The 20117-nt window shown below is 41.0% G+C and overlaps 1 protein-coding gene across 1 annotated transcript in view; it reads right to left on the bottom strand.

The window, feature by feature from the left end:
• Positions 1-16455, bottom strand: part of HABP2 (hyaluronan binding protein 2) — a 46765-nt gene extending 30310 nt beyond the window's left edge. The window contains exons 1-4 of the mRNA XM_063435099.1: positions 16291-16455; positions 13293-13317; positions 11779-11859; positions 6810-6923 (exon numbers count right to left, since the gene is read on the bottom strand). Coding sequence (XP_063291169.1) covers positions 6810-6923; positions 11779-11859; positions 13293-13317; positions 16291-16362 — 292 coding nt within the window. The 5' untranslated portion in view covers positions 16363-16455. The remainder of the gene's footprint in view (positions 1-6809; positions 6924-11778; positions 11860-13292; positions 13318-16290) is intronic.
• Positions 16456-20117: the final 3662 nt, after the last annotated feature.

Genomic DNA, 20117 nt, shown 5'->3' with positions numbered 1-20117 from the left:
CAGATGAAGACATTAGGGATGTGCATGTGTAAAAAAAAATACGGTTTGGCACCTCCGAAATTTGGGACATCGGCACTGTGGTTCGGCACTTCCAAAATTCGGCACTTTGGAAATTCCTTAACCCTACATGGTTAGGGGTAGGGTTAGGGGTAGAGTTAGGGTTAGATTCTTGTCCTTAATTTTCCCTCTCTCTCCTGTTTGCCGCTTTTCAGAAATCCAAAGCACTTCGGCACTTCCGAAATTCTGCAATTTGGTTCGGTTCGGCACTTCAGCAATTTGTCAATTTCGAATGTTTGAATTGCCGAAATTTGTCAGAATTTAAATTCAGACCGTAATGAATAGCACATGTCTAGAAGACATACACATTTGTGTAAAGAGTTGGACATGCTGATACACAGCTACATACAGAAGTGGACATGCTGACACACACAGCTACATACAGACACATACAGGAGTACACGTGCAGAGACATGCAGCTACATGCAGAGGTGGACATACAGACACATACAGTTACATGCAGATGCACACTGCTACATATAGGAGTACACTTGCAGACACACGCAGTTATCTACAGAGCACATCACTATGGTGAACACATTGTCATAACTATGGTACGCACATTGCCATCACTATTATATACACATTGCCATCAGTATGATACGCACATTGCCATCATTATGATACACATACAGACACATACAGTTGCATAGAGAGACGAACATGCTGACACATGTGGTCACATGCTGACACACACAGCTACATACAGAAGCACACAAGCTGACACACACAGTTACAATTAAGATCCACACAAGCTGATGCACACAGCTACATACAGAGGCACACAAGCTGACACACACAGTTACTTACAGAAGCACAGAAGCTCACAAGCTGGCATACAAAGCTACATACAGGTGCATACAGCTTTATACAGGAGTACACTTACAGCTACATGCAGAGGTGGACATACAGACACATACAGTTACATGCAGACGCACACTGCAACATATAGGAGTACACTTGCAGACACACGCAGTTATCTACAGAGCACATCACTATGGTACGCACATTGCCATCACTATTATACACACATTGCCATCACTATTATATACACATTGCCATCACTATTATATACACATTGCCATCACTATGGTACGCACATTGCCATCACTATTATACACACATTGCCATCACTATTATATACACATTGCCATCACTATTATATACACATTGCCATCACTATTATATACACATTGCCATCACTATTATATACACATTGCCATCACTATTATATACACATTGCCATCACTATGGTACGCACATTGCCATCACTATGGTACGCACATTGCCATCACTATTATACACACATTGCCATCACTATTATATACACATTGCCATCACTATTATATACACATTGCCATCACTATTATATGCACATTGCCATCACTATTATATACACATTGCCATCACTATTATACACACATTGCCATCACTATTATATGCACATTGCCATCACTATTATATACACATTGCCATCACTATTATATACACATTGCCATCACTATTATACACACATTGCCATCACTATTATATACACATTGCCATCACTATTATATACACATTGCCATCACTATTATATACACATTGCCATCACTATTATACACACATTGCCATCACTATTATACACACATTGCCATCACTATTATACACACATTGCCATCACTATTATATACACATTGCCATCACTATTATATACACATTGCCATCACTATTATATACACATTGCCATCACTATTATACACACATTGCCATCACTATTATATACACATTGCCATCACTATTATATGCACATTGCCATCACTATTATATACACATTGCCATCACTATTATATACACATTGCCATCACTATTATATACACATTGCCATCACTATTATATACACATTGCATCACTATTATATACACATTGCCATCACTATGGTACGCACATTGCCATCACTATTATATACACATTGCCATCACTATTATACACACATTGCCATCACTATTATATACACATTGCCATCACTATTATATACACATTGCCATCACTATTATATACACATTGCCATCACTATTATACACACATTGCCATCACTATTATATACACATTGCCATCACTATTATATGCACATTGCCATCACTATTATATACACATTGCCATCACTATTATATACACATTGCCATCACTATTATATACACATTGCCATCACTATTATATACACATTGCATCACTATTATATACACATTGCCATCACTATGGTACGCACATTGCCATCACTATTATATACACATTGCCATCACTATTATACACACATTGCCATCACTATTATATACACATTGCCATCACTATTATATACACATTGCCATCACTATTATACACACATTGCCATCACTATTATATACACATTGCCATCACTATTATACACACATTGCCATCACTATTATATACACATTGCCATCACTATTATACACACATTGCCATCACTATTATATACACATTGCCATCACTATTATATACACATTGCCATCACTATTATACACACATTGCCATCACTATTATACACACATTGCCATCACTATTATACACACATTGCCATCACTATTATATACACATTGCCATCACTATTATACACACATTGCCATCACTATTATATACACATTGCCATCACTATTATACACACATTGCCATCACTATTATACACACATTGCCATCACTATTATACACACATTGCCATCACTATTATACACACATTGCCATCACTATTATACACACATTGCCATCACTATTATACACTCATTGCCATCACTATTATACACACATTGCCATCATTATTATACACACATTGCCATCACTATTATATACACATTGCCATCACTATTATATGCACATTGCCATCACTATTATAATTCAGGTTTGTCCTTCAAACTTTTTGTTTTCGAGAGATGTTCTGTTTTAAGTAAAATGTAACTCCACCTCCAGCAGCGCCATCAGAGCAAAGTTTTGAGCTGGATCATGTTATCTCGTTATGTTTATGATCCATACATAAACATAACATTTTCTGTGGTTCCGAAAGCCAGTCTACAAAGTATAGCAACAGCCTGTCTCCCCACTGGAAGAGAATCGTGGACTGAGGGAACTGAGGAAGGCGGTGGGAGCCACTGGTTTAATTTACCCTATGACCGAGTTATTATAACAATTCCAGATTTCTGTATTCTGTTACACATTGTACCTGATCTGGAATTATTGGTCTGGTAACATTTATTGCCCTATGGCACCATATGAGCAGAGTCCCACGGAATGAGATGACACGGGTTAATGCTTGCAGAAGTGGTTTGGGGGTTTACTGCACATCCCCACTGATAAAAGTTCTAATTTGTCTTGAAATCTGCATTTGTATTAATCTATGGCTGAACAGCCGGGACGTGCTTCTCATAGAGACTGGTTGGCGTCAACATGACGTCATATATGGGGAATCCGCAGTGAGAAGACTCACGGTGCTGGAATCAAAGTGAGTTTACATGATTTTCAACCTTTTCAATGGGGGGGAGGACAACGATGGCAACGTGTGTATAATAGTGATGGCAAGGTGTGTATAATCGTTTATTATTATTATTATTATTATTATTATTATTATTACAACTAATTCTGCAGCGCTTTACAATATTATGAAAGGGGGAGAATTTACAAATCATGAGACAATTACACAGTGACACAGGAACAATAGGTAGATGAGGGCCCTGCTCAAACGAGCTAACAGCCTAGAGGAGATTGGGTACAAATACACAACAGGGCAGCAAGTGTAACAGCCACAAGACAAGGTGCAAAAGTAGCAGAGCTGGAGGTGAGTGGAGTATGGCTCTTTAGGAGAGCAATAGTGATGGCACCGTGTGTACCATGGTGATGGCACTGTGTGTACCATAGTGATGGCACTGTGTGTACCATAGTGATGGCACTGTGTGTACCATAGTGATGGCACTGTGTGTACCATAGTGATGGCACTGTGTGTACCATGGTGATGGCACTGTGTGTACCATGGTGATGGCACTGTGTGTACCATGGTGATGGCACTGTGTGTACCATAGTGATGGCACTGTGTGTACCATGGTGATGGCACCGTGTGTACCATAGTGATGGCACCGTGTGTACCATAGTGATGGCACTGTGTGTACCATAGTGATGGCACTGTGTGTACCATGGTGATGGCACCGTGTGTACCATAGTGATGGCACTGTGTGTACCATAGTGATGGCACTGTGTGTACCATAGTGATGGAACTGTGTGTACCATAGTGATGGCACTGTGTGTACCATAGTGATGGCACCGTGTGTACCATAGTGATGGCACTGTGTGTACCATAGTGATGGCACTGTGTGTACCATAGTGATGGCACTGTGTGTACCATAGTGATGGCACCGTGTGTACCATAGTGATGGCACTGTGTGTACCATAGTGATGGCACTGTGTGTACCATGGTGATGGCACTGTGTGTACCATGGTGATGGCACTGTGTGTACCATGGTGATGGCACTGTGTGTACCATGGTGATGGCACTGTGTGTACCATAGTGATGGCACTGTGTGTACTATAGTGATGGCACTGTGTGTACCATAGTGATGGCACTGTGTGTACCATGGTGATGGCACTGTGTGTACCATAGTGATGGCACTGTGTGTACCATAGTGATGGCACTGTGTGTACCATAGTGATGGCACTGTGTGTACCATAGTGATGGCACTGTGTGTACCATGGTGATGGCACTGTGTGTACCATGGTGATGGCACTGTGTGTACCATGGTGATGGCACTGTGTGTACCATAGTGATGGAACTGTGTGTACCATAGTGATGGCAATGTGTGTACCATGGTAATGGCACTGTGTGTACCATGGTGATGGCACTGTGTGTACCATAGTGATGGCACTGTGTGTACCATGGTGATGGCACTGTGTGTACCATGGTGATGGCACTGTGTGTACCATAGTGATGGCACTGTGTGTACCATAGTGATGGCACTGTGTGTACCATAGTGATGGCATTGTGTGTACCATAGTGATGGCATTGTGTGTACCATAGTGATGGCACTGTGTGTACAATAGTGATGGCACTGTGTGTACCATAGTGATGGCACTGTGTGTACCATAGTGATGGCACTGTGTGTACCATAGTGATGGCACTGTGTGTACCATAGTGATGGCACTGTGTGTACCATAGTGATGGCACCGTGTGTACCATGGTGATGGCACTGTGTGTACCATGGTGATGGCACTGTGTGTACCATAGTGATGGCACTGTGTGTACCATAGTGATGACACTGTGTGTACCATGGTGATGGCACTGTGTGTACCATGGTGATGGCACTGTGTGTACCATGGTGATGGCACTGTGTGTACCATAGTGATGGAACTGTGTGTACCATAGTGATGGCAATGTGTGTACCATAGTGATGGCACTGTGTGTACCATGGTGATGGCACTGTGTGTACCATGGTGATGGCACTGTGTGTACCATGGTGATGGCACTGTGTGTACCATGGTGATGGCACTGTGTGTACCATAGTGATGGCACTGTGTGTACCATAGTGATGGCACTGTGTGTACCATAGTGATGGCATTGTGTGTACCATAGTGATGGCATTGTGTGTACCATAGTGATGGCATTGTGTGTACCATAGTGATGGCACTGTGTGTACAATAGTGATGGCACTGTGTGTACCATAGTGATGGCACTGTGTGTACCATAGTGATGGCACTGTGTGTACCATAGTGATGGCACTGTGTGTACCACAGTGATGGCACTGTGTGTACCATAGTGATGGCACTGTGTGTACCATAGTGATGGCACTGTGTGTACCATAGTGATGGCACTGTGTGTACCATAGTGATGACACTGTGTGTACCATGGTGATGGCACTGTGTGTACCATGGTGATGGCACTGTGTGTACCATAGTGATGGCACTGTGTGTACCATAGTGATGGCACTGTGTGTACCATAGTGATGGCACTGTGTGTACCATAGTGATGGCACTGTGTGTACCATAGTGATGGCACTGTGTGTACCATAGTGATGGCACTGTGTGCACCATAGTGATGGCACTGTGTGTACCATGGTGATGGCACTGTGTGCACCAGAGTGATGGCACTGTGTGTACCATAGTGATGGCATTGTGTGTACCATAGTGATGGCACTGTGTGTACCATGGTGATGGCACTGTGTGCACCAGAGTGATGGCACTGTGTGTACCATAGTGATGGCACTGTGTGTACCATAGTGATGGCATTGTGTGTACCATAGTGATGGCACTGTGTGTACCATAGTGATGGCACTGTGTGTACCATGGTGATGGCACTGTGTGTACCATAGTGATGGCACTGTGTGTACCATAGTGATGGCACTGTGTGTACCATAGTGATGGCACTGTGTGTACCATAGTGATGGCACTGTGTGTACCATAGTGATGGCACTGTGTGCACCATAGTGATGGCACTGTGTGCACCATAGTGATGGCACTGTGTGTACCATAGTGATGGCATTGTGTGTACCATAGTGATGGCACTGTGTGTACCATAGTGATGGCACTGTGTGTACCATAGTGATGGCACTGTGTGTACCATAGTGATGGCACTGTGTGTACCATAGTGATGGCACTGTGTGTACCATAGTGATGGCACTGTGTGTACCATAGTGATGGCACTGTGTGTACCATAGTGATGGCACTGTGTGTACCATAGTGATGGCACTGTGTGGCTATTCTATAGAAATGCATTGACTCACGTTTCTCACAGTGCTGTCCCGTGAAGAATTCATTACACTGGCACTGGTACCCAGGGGCTGTCGATACACATTTCCCATGATTCCGACACGGGTTTAAAGAACATGAATCTAGGACTTGACAGAGCAATGGTTATTATAAGGTCTTGTTTCTCATTAATTTGCTAATGCTGGGTGTAATCACTTAATCAGATTATCTAACAAGTTTACTAAACATTAATAATAACAACATTTAATAATTATTATGTGAATTGTGATTATTACTTTTTTAGGCTCCTGGTGTTCATTTTCAGGAAACCGTTTTCTCGATGGCAGACACATGCCTTTGTAATTTGGTTCTTTAATTTTATTTACATTTTGTGTTGTAAAAGCATGTCAATATTTTACTTATCTATCATCATACAACAAAATACCTCCCAAGTGTCCCTATTTAGGAAGACAGTCACTATTTTGGGCCCAAATCCCTCTGTCTCTCTTTTCTATCCTAATGTCCCTTTTTTTTAGGAGTCCCATATTGTTGGTGTGTCTGGGTATATAACAGAGCTCCACAGTGATAATACTCCCAGTAATGTGTCTGAGTGTATAACAGAGCTCCACAGCAATAATACTCCCAGTAATGTGTCTGAGTGTATAACAGAGCTCCACAGTGATAATACTCCCAGTAATGTGTCTGAGTGTATAACAGAGCTCCACAGCAACAATACTCCCAGTAATGTGTCTGAGTGTATAACAGAGCTCCACAGTAATAATACTCCCAGTAATGTGTCTGCGTGTATAACAAAGCTCCACAGCAATAATACTCCCAGTAATGTGTCTGAGTGTATAACAGAGCTCCACAGCAATAATACTCCCATTAATGTGTCTGAGTGTATAACAGAGCTCCACAGCAATAATACTCCCAGTAATGTGTCTGAGTGTATAACAGAGCTCCACAGCAATAATACTCCCAGTAATGTGTCTGAGTGTATAACAGAGCTCCACAGCAATAATACTCCCAGTAATGTGTCTGAGTGTATAACAGAGCTCCACAGCAATAATACTCCCAGTAATGTGTCTGAGTGTATAACAGAGCTCCACAGCAATAATACTCCCAGTAATGTGTCTGAGTGTATAACAGAGCTCCACAGCAATAATACTCCCAGTAATGTGTCTGAGTGTATAACAGAGCTCCACAGCAATAATACTCCCAGTAATGTGTCTGAGTGTATAACAGAGCTCCACAGCAATAATACTCCCAGTAATGTGTCTGAGTGTATAACAGAGCTCCACAGCAATAATACTCCCAGTAATATGTCTGAGTGTATAACAGAGCCCCACAGCAATAATACTCCCAGTAATGTGTCTGAGTGTATAACAGAGATACACAACAATAATACTCCCAGTAATGTGTCTGAGTGTATAACAGAGCTCCACAGCAATAATACTCCCAGTATCGTGCCTGAATGGATAACAGAGCCCCACAGTAATAATACTCCCAGTAATGTGTCTGAGTGTATAATAGAGCTCCACAGTAATAATACTCCCAGTAATGTGTCTGAGTGTGTAAGAGAGCTCCACAGCAATAATACTCCCAGTAATGTGTCTGAGTGTATAACAGAGCTCCACAGCAACAATACTCCCAGTAATGTGTCTGAGTGTATAACAGAGCTCCACAGTAATAATACTCCCAGTAATGTGTCTGCGTGTATAACAAAGCTCCACAGCAATAATACTCCCAGTAATGTGTCTGAGTGTATAACAGAGCTCCACAGCAATAATACTCCCAGTAATGTGTCTGAGTGTATAACAGAGCTCCACAGCAATAATACTCCCAGTAATGTGTCTGAGTGTATAACAGAGCTCCACAGCAATAATACTCCCAGTAATGTGTCTGAGTGTATAACAGAGCTCCACAGCAATAATACTCCCAGTAATGTGTCTGAGTGTATAACAGAGCTCCACAGCAATAATACTCCCAGTAATGTGTCTGAGTGTATAACAGAGCTCCACAGCAATAATACTCCCAGTAATGTGTCTGAGTGTATAACAGAGCTCCACAGCAATAATACTCCCAGTAATGTGTCTGAGTGTATAACAGAGCTCCACAGCAATAATACTCCCAGTAATGTGTCTGAGTGTATAACAGAGCTCCACAGCAATAATACTCCCAGTAATGTGTCTGAGTGTATAACAGAGCTCCACAGCAATAATACTCCCAGTAATGTGTCTGAGTGTATAACAGAGCTCCACAGCAATAATACTCCCAGTAATGTGTCTGAGTGTATAACAGAGCTCCACAGCAATAATACTCCCAGTAATGTGTCTGAGTGTATAACAGAGCTCCACAGCAATAATACTCCCAGTAATGTGTCTGAGTGTATAACAGAGCTCCACAGCAATAATACTCCCAGTAATGTGTCTGAGTGTATAACAGAGCTCCACAGCAATAATACTCCCAGTAATGTGTCTGAGTGTATAACAGAGCTCCACAGCAATAATACTCCCAGTAATGTGTCTGAGTGTATAACAGAGCTCCACAGCAATAATACTCCCAGTAATGTGTCTGAGTGTATAACAGAGCTCCACAGCAATAATACTCCCAGTAATATGTCTGAGTGTATAACAGAGCCCCACAGCAATAATACTCCCAGTAATGTGTCTGAGTGTATAACAGAGATACACAACAATAATACTCCCAGTAATGTGTCTGAGTGTATAACAGAGCTCCACAGCAATAATACTCCCAGTATCGTGCCTGAATGGATAACAGAGCTCCACAGCAATAATACTCCCAGTAATGTGTCTGAGTGTATAACAGAGATACACAACAATAATACTCCCAGTAATGTGTCTGAGTGTATAACAGAGCTCCACAGCAATAATACTCCCAGTATCGTGCCTGAATGGATAACAGAGCCCCACAGTAATAATACTCCCAGTAATGTGTCTGAGTGTATAATAGAGCTCCACAGTAATAATACTCCCAGTAATGTGTCTGAGTGTGTAAGAGAGCTCCACAGCAATAATACTCCCAGTAATGTGTCTGAGTGTATAACAGAGCTCCACAGCAATAATATTCCCAGTAATGTGTCTGAGTGTATAACAGAGCTCCACAGCAATAATACTCCCAGTAATGTGTCTGAGTGTATAACAGAGATCCACAGCAATAATACTCCCAGTAATGTGTCTGAGTGTATAACAGAGCTCCACAGCAATAATACTCCCAGTAATGTGTCTGAGTGTATAACAGAGCTCCACAGTAATAATACTCCCAGTAATGTGTCTGCGTGTATAACAAAGCTCCACAGCAATAATACTCCCAGTAATGTGTCTGAGTGTATAACAGAGCTCCACAGCAATAATACTCCCAGTAATGTGTCTGAGTGTATAACAGAGCTCCACAGCAATAATACTCCCAGTAATGTGTCTGAGTGTATAACAGAGCTCCACAGCAATAATACTCCCAGTAATGTGTCTGAGTGTATAACAGAGCTCCACAGCAATAATACTCCCAGTAATGTGTCTGAGTGTATAACAGAGCTCCACAGCAATAATACTCCCAGTAATGTGTCTGAGTGTATAACAGAGCTCCACAGCAATAATACTCCCAGTAATGTGTCTGAGTGTATAACAGAGCTCCACAGCAATAATACTCCCAGTAATGTGTCTGAGTGTATAACAGAGCTCCACAGCAATAATACTCCCAGTAATGTGTCTGAGTGTATAACAGAGCTCCACAGCAATAATACTCCCAGTAATGTGCCTGAGTGTATAACAGAGCTCCACAGCAATAATACTCCCAGTAATGTGTCTGAGTGTATAACAGAGCTCCACAGCAATAATACTCCCACTAATATGTCTGAGTGTATAACAGAGCCCCACAGCAATAATACTCCCAGTAATGTGTCTGAGTGTATAACAGAGATACACAACAATAATACTCCCAGTAATGTGTCTGAGTGTATAACAGAGCTCCACAGCAATAATACTCCCAGTATCGTGCCTGAATGGATAACAGAGCTCCACAGCAATAATACTCCCAGTAATGTGTCTGAGTGTATAACAGAGATACACAACAATAATACTCCCAGTAATGTGTCTGAGTGTATAACAGAGCTCCACAGCAATAATACTCCCAGTATCGTGCCTGAATGGATAACAGAGCCCCACAGTAATAATACTCCCAGTAATGTGTCTGAGTGTATAATAGAGCTCCACAGTAATAATACTCCCAGTAATGTGTCTGAGTGTGTAACAGAGCTCCACAGCAATAATATTCCCAGTAATGTGTCTGAGTGTATAACAGAGCTCCACAGCAATAATACTCCCAGTAATGTGTCTGAGTGTATAACAGAGCCCCACAGTAATAATACTCCCAGTAATGTGTCTGAGTGTATAATAGAGCTCCACAGTAATAATACTCCCAGTAATGTGTCTGAGTGTGTAACAGAGCTCCACAGCAATAACACTCCCAGTAATGTGTCTGAGTGTATAACAGAGCTCCACAGTAATAATACTCCCAGTAATGCGTCTGAGTGTATAACAGAGCTCCACAGCAATAATACTCCCAGTAATGTGTATAACAGAGCTCCACAGCAATAATACTCCCAGTAATGTGTCTGAGTGTATAACAGAGCTCCACAGCAATAATATTCCCAGTAATGTGTCTGAGGGTATAACAGAGCTCCACAGCAATAATACTCCAAGTAATGTGTCTGAGTGTGTAACAGAGCTCCACAGCAATAATACTCCCAGTAATGTGTCTGAGTGTATAACAGAGCTCCACAGCAATAATACTCCCAGTAATGTGTCTGAGTGTATAACAGAGCTCCACGGCAATAATACTCCAAGTAATGTGTCTGAGTTTATAACAGAGCTTCACAGCAATAATACTCAATAGTTATAGGAGTAACCCTTTGTCTCAATGGCACAACCCAAGACATCTCTCTATAGTAAGTAAATATTTTATGTAATTCCAGCTGTCCCTACGTACCATCGCTGTATTCGTAATAGCTAACGGCCAGGGGAAATTCTTGTTCTTTCCGATGTTTTTCAATCTTCTCATGAAGTTTCTCTGTAAATGCAAAGAGATCATCTAAAAATGAGGAATAAGAAGGGCCCCGCCATGTGTACAGAGTTAGTGTGTTAAACCACTGTGTTTTTAAAAAGGGCTTTACATAACACTGCGATACACATAAACGCTGTGATACACATAAACGCTGCGATACACATAAACGCTGCGATACGCATAAACGCTGCGATACACATAAACGCTGCGATACACATAAACGCTGCGATACACATAAACGCTGCATCAGACATAGATACGTGGTCACCAGCTGGGACCATATAAACTTTGCCAGCTAGTATAGTAACTGTTGGCCTCCATCTTCCCCAGAGTTGCTCCACCTTGGGCTGGTATTATGTGTAACTGGGTTTGCTGTTGGGAGCTATGGAACTGTTTGATTGTGTATGTCTGACACCTCTTGTGGTTTCCCAGATGTGTCTCTTATGTCTAAGTCACACTGTGCCCATTATAGGTGCAGGGTGTGCATTATTGTTAAATGTTTATGTGCTCTCCTATCCTGCTGATACTTTCTACCAACTAGTTGGATTTCACTGTGGAGCCTATACAGTGCCACCTGCTGGTAGCAACTGTTACGTGCACTAACTGATGGCAAGACTCTGTAATTTGCATATTTAGTTGGATTTGCATATTGTGGTTTCTGAAAGCAGGGGGTATATTTCTTGCTAGCTATTTTCTTCCACACCTCTTTATTAATATGTTAATGTGTTATTATCAGTTCCTGTACCTTTCCCCATATGATTTCATTTTTTGTGTTAGATTAAGTTTGTCACCGTAAGTTCCATGTAAAGACCATAAGTGCTAGTCCTGAGTGAAAGAATAAATAAAGCTGCGTAGGTTGGTTACTTTTGGAACAGTGTGTCCTGATTTTTTTTGGGGGGATCCCAGTAACAGTCTTTGGACCTGTTGGCTTGGATGTTGGTCCCTGGATCTCGGGGAAAGTCAAAAGAGCTAGACCTTTTTAAAGGTAGCAGCTAATCACAGTGCCTGGAAGAGGAACAGAAGAAGCAATGGCAGAGGGGACAATATCTCTTTGGAAGAAGAGAATCACAGCCTGGTCCAATGTGGAAAAAGTTCTTAGTGACCCCAGTCAAGCTTCGGTGATTGGCTGAAATATTCCAGGGGCCCTGATCGCAGCTAGGGAGCCGCAGTATTGAAGCTCAATCACACACTGCATCATGCATAAAAATGCTCCACACATAAACACCGCGGCATGCATAAACACAGCACTACACATAAACACCGCGGCATGCATAAACACTGCATAATATATTAGGTTAATGTATTAGGTTAATCTATACAAATTATCACAGGATTGCAAGTCTAGCTTTAGTACATAGACATTGCAAGACACAATTTGAACTGGAAAAATCTTTGTTGCTGTTAAGAGAAAGAAAAAAATATATATGGAAGATATTTACCAAAGACTGGAGTACGATAAGGATGCTGTTAAAATAAAATATAAAACATGAAAATTATATAAAATAAAACATTTAAAGGAAACATTTCTTTTGGAAGAGAATATCAAATTTAGATTATTAAATGTGTACTCCTGTTAGCGTTATATATATATATATATAAAATGTATGCACTGTATGCCTACTGCACCTCCCTCTACTGTAATGTAACCTGTAAAGTGCTGAGTATACCTGTTAGCGCTATATAAATAAATATACATACACTGTATACCTACTGCCCTTACTGTACCTCCCACTACTGTAATGTAACCTGTAAAGCGCTGAGAATACCTGTTAGTGCTATATAAATATAATATACATACACTGTATAACTTCTGTACTTACTGTACCTCCCTCTACTGTAATGTAACCTGTAAAGTGCTGAGTACACCTGTTAGTGCTATATAAATATAATATACATACACTGTATAACTTCTGTACTTACTGTACCTCCCTCTACTGTAATGTAACCTGTAAAGTGCTGAGTACACCTGTTAGCGCTATATAAATAAAATATACATACACTGTATACCTACTGCACTTACTGTACCTCCCTCTACTGTAATGTAACCTGTAAAATGCTGAGTACACCTGTTAGCGCTATATAAATATAATATACATACACTGTATACCTACTGCACTTACTGTACCTCCCTCTACTGTAATGTAACCTGTAAAGTGCTGAGTACACCTGTTAGTGCTATATAAATATAATATACATACACTGTATACCTACTGCACTGACTGTACCTCTCTCTACTGTAATGTAACCTGTAAAGTGCTGAGTACACCTGTTAGCGCTATATAAATAAATATACATACACTGTAAACCTACTGCACTGACTGTACCTCCCTCTACTGTAATGTAACCTGTAAAGTGCTGAGTGCACCTGTTAGCACTATATAAATAAAATATACATACACTGTATACCTACTGCACTGACTGTACCTCTCTCTACTGTAATGTAACCTGTAAAGTGCTGAGTACACCTGTTAGCGCTATATAAATAAAATATACATACACTGTATACCTACTGCACTTACTGTACCTCCCTCTACTGTAATGTAACCTGTAAAGTGCTGAGTACACCTGTTAGTGCTATATAAATATAATATACATACACTGTATACCTACTGCACTTACTGTACCTCCCTCTACTGTAATTTAACCTGTAATGTGCTGAGTATACCTGTAAGCGCTATATAAATAAAATATACATACACTGTATACCTACTGCACTTACTGTACCTCCCTCTACTGTAATGTAACCTGTAAAATGCTGAGTACACTTGTTAGCGCTATATAAATAAAATATACATACACTGTATACCTACTGCACTGACTGTACCTCCCTCTACTGTAATGTAACCTGTAAAGTGCTGAGTGCACCTGTTAGCACTATATAAATAAAATATACATACACTGTATACCTACTGCACTGACTGTACCTCTCTCTACTGTAATGTAACCTGTAAAGTGCTGAGTACACCTGTTAGCGCTATATAAATAAAATATACATACACTGTATACCTACTGCACTTAGTGTACCTCCCTCTACTGTAATGTAACCTGTAAAGCGCTGAGTACACCTGTTTGCGCTATATAAATAAAATATACATACACTGTATACCTACTGCACTTACTGTACCTCCCTCTGCTGTAATGTAACCTGTAAAGTGCTGAGTACACCTGTTAGTGCTATATAAATATAATATGCATACACTGTATACCTACTGCACTTAGTGTACCTCCCTCTACTGTAATGTAACCTGTAAAGTGCTGAGTACACCTGTTAGCGCTATATAAATAAAATATACATACACTGTATACCTACTGCACTTACTGTACCTCCCTCTACTGTAATGTAACCTGTAATGTGCTGAGTATACCTGTTAGCGCTATATAAATAAAATATACATACACTGTATACCTACTGCACTTACTGTACCTCCCTCTACTGTAATGTAATCTGTAAAGTGCTGAGTACACCTGTTAGCGCTATATAAATAAAATATACACACACTGTATACCTACTGCACTTACTGTACCTCCCTCTACTGTAATGTAACCTGTAAAGTGCTGAGTACACATGTTAGCGCTATATAAATAAAATATACATACACTGTATACCTACTGCGCTTACTGTACCTCCCTCTACTGTAATGTAACCTGTAATGTGCTGAGTATACCTGTTAGCGCTATATAAATAAAATATACATACACTGTATACCTACTGCACTTACTGTACCTCCCTCTACTGTAATGTAATCTGTAAAGTGCTGAGTACACCTGTTAGCGCTATATAAATAAAATATACACACACTGTATACCTACTGCACTTACTGTACCTCCCTCTACTGTAAAGTGCTGAGTACACCTGTTAGTGCTATATAAATATAATATATATATATATATATATATATATATGAATAAAATCTATAAATAAAATGTTGGTGATTTAAAATCAGAATTGCTAAATCCAAACTAAAACAATTTTCCCCAAATCAGTTATTATAACCTGGATTTTTTATTTCCATTTTGAATTCACTACAATTCAGTGTTTACTGTGGTGTCTGAGAGTTTTGTCACATAAGCGTTCATATCATCTCGCGTTGCTGACGTCTACATTTGATACGAAAGCCATTAGCGAACGCGCATTTTTCCGTTCAGATTGCATTTCACTAAAACCTTAAAAAGCAGAAACCGTACTTTCACTAATGTATCCTTTAAAGAAAGTGACTGCTGTCTTAATGATGTGCACTTGCTGAGCGGTCAGTCCATGCTTCCACTACCCTTTATTTAACATGCAGCCTGTGTCTCCAAGTCTTTTTCAGTAACGATGGACCCAGGAATGATTTTTTTACTAAAATAGTTTTTGTGGCATAAAATGAAATCGTAAATGATAAATTAGCAAGAGCCCCAGTCTTGTCTCTATTAATGTCCTTTTAACATTGTACTCACAGGCTGGAGGACGGGCGTATAGAATAGGAGGTAAAACATCCCAATCAGGAGCAGGTTCTCCCAGGTAGACATGGTTGTGTAGGTTGTGTAACGGTGGAGCCGGACTCTGACACTGAGATACAAACTGCACAGGACAGAGTCTCTGTTAGCTGACCGATACAAATTAACCATTTCCCTCCCCCTTTACATTAACAATCAGGGATAACAAACATGTCACATTGTCCTTGTGTTTACACTCCCTCCGTACACTAACAGCACAGCCGCAAGAACTTTACAAACACATGTCCTAGAATTCCAGGGAACAGATCGTCTTTTATCAACACAATGTCATTCAGGAAGCGGCTGAGGTCTCAGTCAATCCTTGTCCACCAATAGATTTCGAAGGGAGTAACCGGCATACTTTTTTGTTAGTAAATTAAGTGAAACGTTCACAGAACAGAATTCATCCCACTAATTCCTTTATATTCTCCTATTGATTAAGAAAAATATTACATACTGGTTATCTCATAATTGTAGATTATGCTAACGTAGTGTACCTATAATCTTAATTTTAATAATGACAGGAGGCGAGTATTTTGCATAACTTTCTTTACTTTATGCCTCCAGCAGCACAAGTCAATCAGAAAACTTTAAACCAATCAGTAACAGGCATCACATCCATATATAAAGCCCTGACAGTCACATGACTTCCTCTTTCTTTGATGCGAAAACAGTCCATTATAACGTCAGGGAATTCAAATAACAGTCTTGAGTAACGTGTAGAACATGACTTGAAAAAACCTTCCAGCTTTATCTTGATCTTTATCTTTATGATGGTTACTCTGAAAAGAACAGAAATACGTGAAAGGTGGTGGAACCCAACTGATGTCCACATTAAAAACCAGTACTATATGCATATATATTTATATTACGTTAAAATATTGAAACATTAAACAACCGTAGAATACTTAATAATCGCCACGGCTGTAACACCTGTCAACCAGATAAGCATCCCATAAATATACTGAAATATCCAAAATCTTATAATTAGACTGAAAATGACAACCAGAAAATTAGAATTTCCCAGAGTATAGGGAGGGAAAATACTCGCCTCCTGTCATTATTAAAATTAAGATTATAGGTACACTACGTTAGTATAATCTACAATTTTATCACATGACAGGAGGCTTCGTATTTTGCATTTTTAAAGCTGTGGTTTGATCGAAAATGATGCGTGTGTGGTTGACGAAAATAAATATACGGAAGTTGTCTCGCCGTGTCCAATTCGCCGCCTGTAAAAAATATAGAGGCCCCCCGTGAAGGCCTGAGAAGCAGCCGTGCCTTGTACCGAATGAGTACCTAAAGCACGTCTCCACCCCCGTTAACGATAACAACCAGTGAACCCATCTAGACGGAGTGTTCATGCTAACTGGCTTGTATGGTTTTATAAACCCCGCCGATGTCTTGATGTGTCAATCTAAGTGTTGTCGGGATCTCCATATAACAAAACACCGCTATAACTGTACAAAGACTGGGAAAACCGCCGGGAACAGGGTAAAATACGGACGCAAAAAGGATTTAGTTCTACGAGACACCGTAGAGGTCCTTCCTTCTGGTGATACCGAAAAACCATTTATGTCGAACTCCAGAATATCTGATACCCGACGAAAAAAATCTAACGTAACGTGATTATGACTGACGGCTGACGGAGGGATAGGTTTGTGTTATCTGACTAGTTCCGAAAAAAAAACAATCAAAGTCTCACAACAGTGGTCACCCTTTGTAAAACAAAATTGTCACTTCGGATAATGCCAGATTTTTTGTTGTTGTTTGTTTGTTTGTAATGATTTCTGGGTAGTTCTTCAGTGCTTTGGACCAATGATCATTGCCTTCTGTGAGTGTTCATCTAATTGGGCAGTGCAGCCTGAGCCTGATGGGAGTTTTTCCTGGTTTGGTGTAATACAATCCCAATGGTAAGTTACCTGCAGTGGCCCTTTAGCACAGAGTTGCAGGGATTAACTGCAGTGAGGAGTGTGTTTAGTTTTTACACATTATATTATGTGGCAAAAACTTTTATTTCCGACAATATCAAGAATTTTAACACTTTACCTAAAACCTAAAAACCTAAAACCTAAAACTAGGTTAGGTGTCCTGTGGGTAGGACCAATTATTCATGTAATACTTTAATGGCACATAAAACATTTATATAAGCAGAAAACTCTGTGCCAGTTCGTGGGAATCACGAACTGGCGAAACTAAGATGGCCGCCGAGGATCTCGCGGTATCGCGAGATCCAAGATGGCCGCCGTTCACGCGCAAATTTGCCGCGCAGTCCGCGATCGCGGCCCGCGATTGCGGCCCGACGGTCTCGGTCGGCACCCCCTCGCGCCCCCCTACCCACCCCTCGGTACCCTGGGACCCTTAGAGGAGCCTGGTGGTCCCGCGCGATCGCGGTAAAATGCCACGAATCGCGAGGGACAAACAGGCAAGCAGGCAGACGGCAACAGTTCCCAGCAGGGGAAAAACAGTGGGAAACAAACCACCTAGCAGCCCAGGGAGAAGGATGGATCTAGCACGGGGAAATAGAGGAGGCAGATGAAAAAGGGGGCCCCAGACAGGGGGAAAAGTAAAAGGTACAATGCCAAAACAACTTAAAGGGACCACAAAATACATTTGCATTATATATAGAAAAACAGTTGAGAGCTTAATACTCTGACCTGTGCCTTGGCTGGAAGCAGCAAAGAAAGAGGAAATCATGTGACTGTCAGGGCTTTATATATGGATGTGATGCTGGTTACTTATTGGTTTAAAGTTTTCTGATTGACTTGTGCTGCTGGAGGCATAAAGTAAAGAAAGTTATGCAAAATACGAAGCCTCCTGTCATGTGATAAAATTATATAATAATATAGGTTTAAAAAGACACACTTCAGGTTCAGACAATCACAAACCTCTGTTTCTGCTGTTGATCCAAATTAAATAAAAAACACAATTTATCTCCACTTAATAGGCGAAAATTCCAATCTGGAAGCTACTTGACATGCGCACAGTCGATTATTCGGCAGGTGCGCTGTTTACCCCAACCCCCAATAACTTACAGACACCGTATTTCTGTTGGAATATAAAAGTCCACAGCTTTATTTATTATTATAAACAAGGTAACAAATTGGGGTCATTGCCACATAATATAAATTTACCCCCATCCCCCACCGTACATAAATTACCCCCGGCAATGACCCCGACCAATAACAATAAATAACATTATAAATAACAAATAACACATAACACATGGCCTACCAAAGAGGCCCCATATCCATAACTTTTTTAACTGTAGGGGTGTACCGAGACCCCCCTACACCACCTGGTTCGGAGCCACCGATGAGCTCGAACCCACAAACCATTTAACACTCCGGTCTAATCCAACCTAACTTTAGCCTAACCACTTGATAATCCTCCTACCTTCCAATTACCCAAGCCCTATCCCGCCATAGCAAGAGACTTGATCCCTTAATGTCTCGAGCGACCCCCACCGCACATAAATAGGGCTTTAGCGATACCTTCTTGGAAACCTAAATTTAAGAGATCACACCCAACCTCAGACAGGTGCACACCATCCCGCCTAAAATAACCGGGCAACATACCCTCCAGTTCTAAGTGCCTCACCGGGACCCCCCCCTATCCTCCTAATAAAGACAGACATGGCCTTATTCACTTTACCTCGGCAATGTGCCACAGCCGCCGGGTCCCTGGCATGCCTCCAGTTCAACCGCGGCACCATCTCAGACCACACTATTACCACGCCAGGGACCAGTTCCCGTACCCTATCCAGGTCCCTCTTCATTCTCCTGACC

This window comes from Pelobates fuscus, chromosome 10 (assembly GCF_036172605.1).
Source record: "Pelobates fuscus isolate aPelFus1 chromosome 10, aPelFus1.pri, whole genome shotgun sequence".
Taxonomy (NCBI): domain Eukaryota; kingdom Metazoa; phylum Chordata; class Amphibia; order Anura; family Pelobatidae; genus Pelobates; species Pelobates fuscus.
The sequence above is the reverse complement of the archived record's forward strand: the minus strand, read 5'-3'. Positions and strand labels throughout refer to the sequence as shown.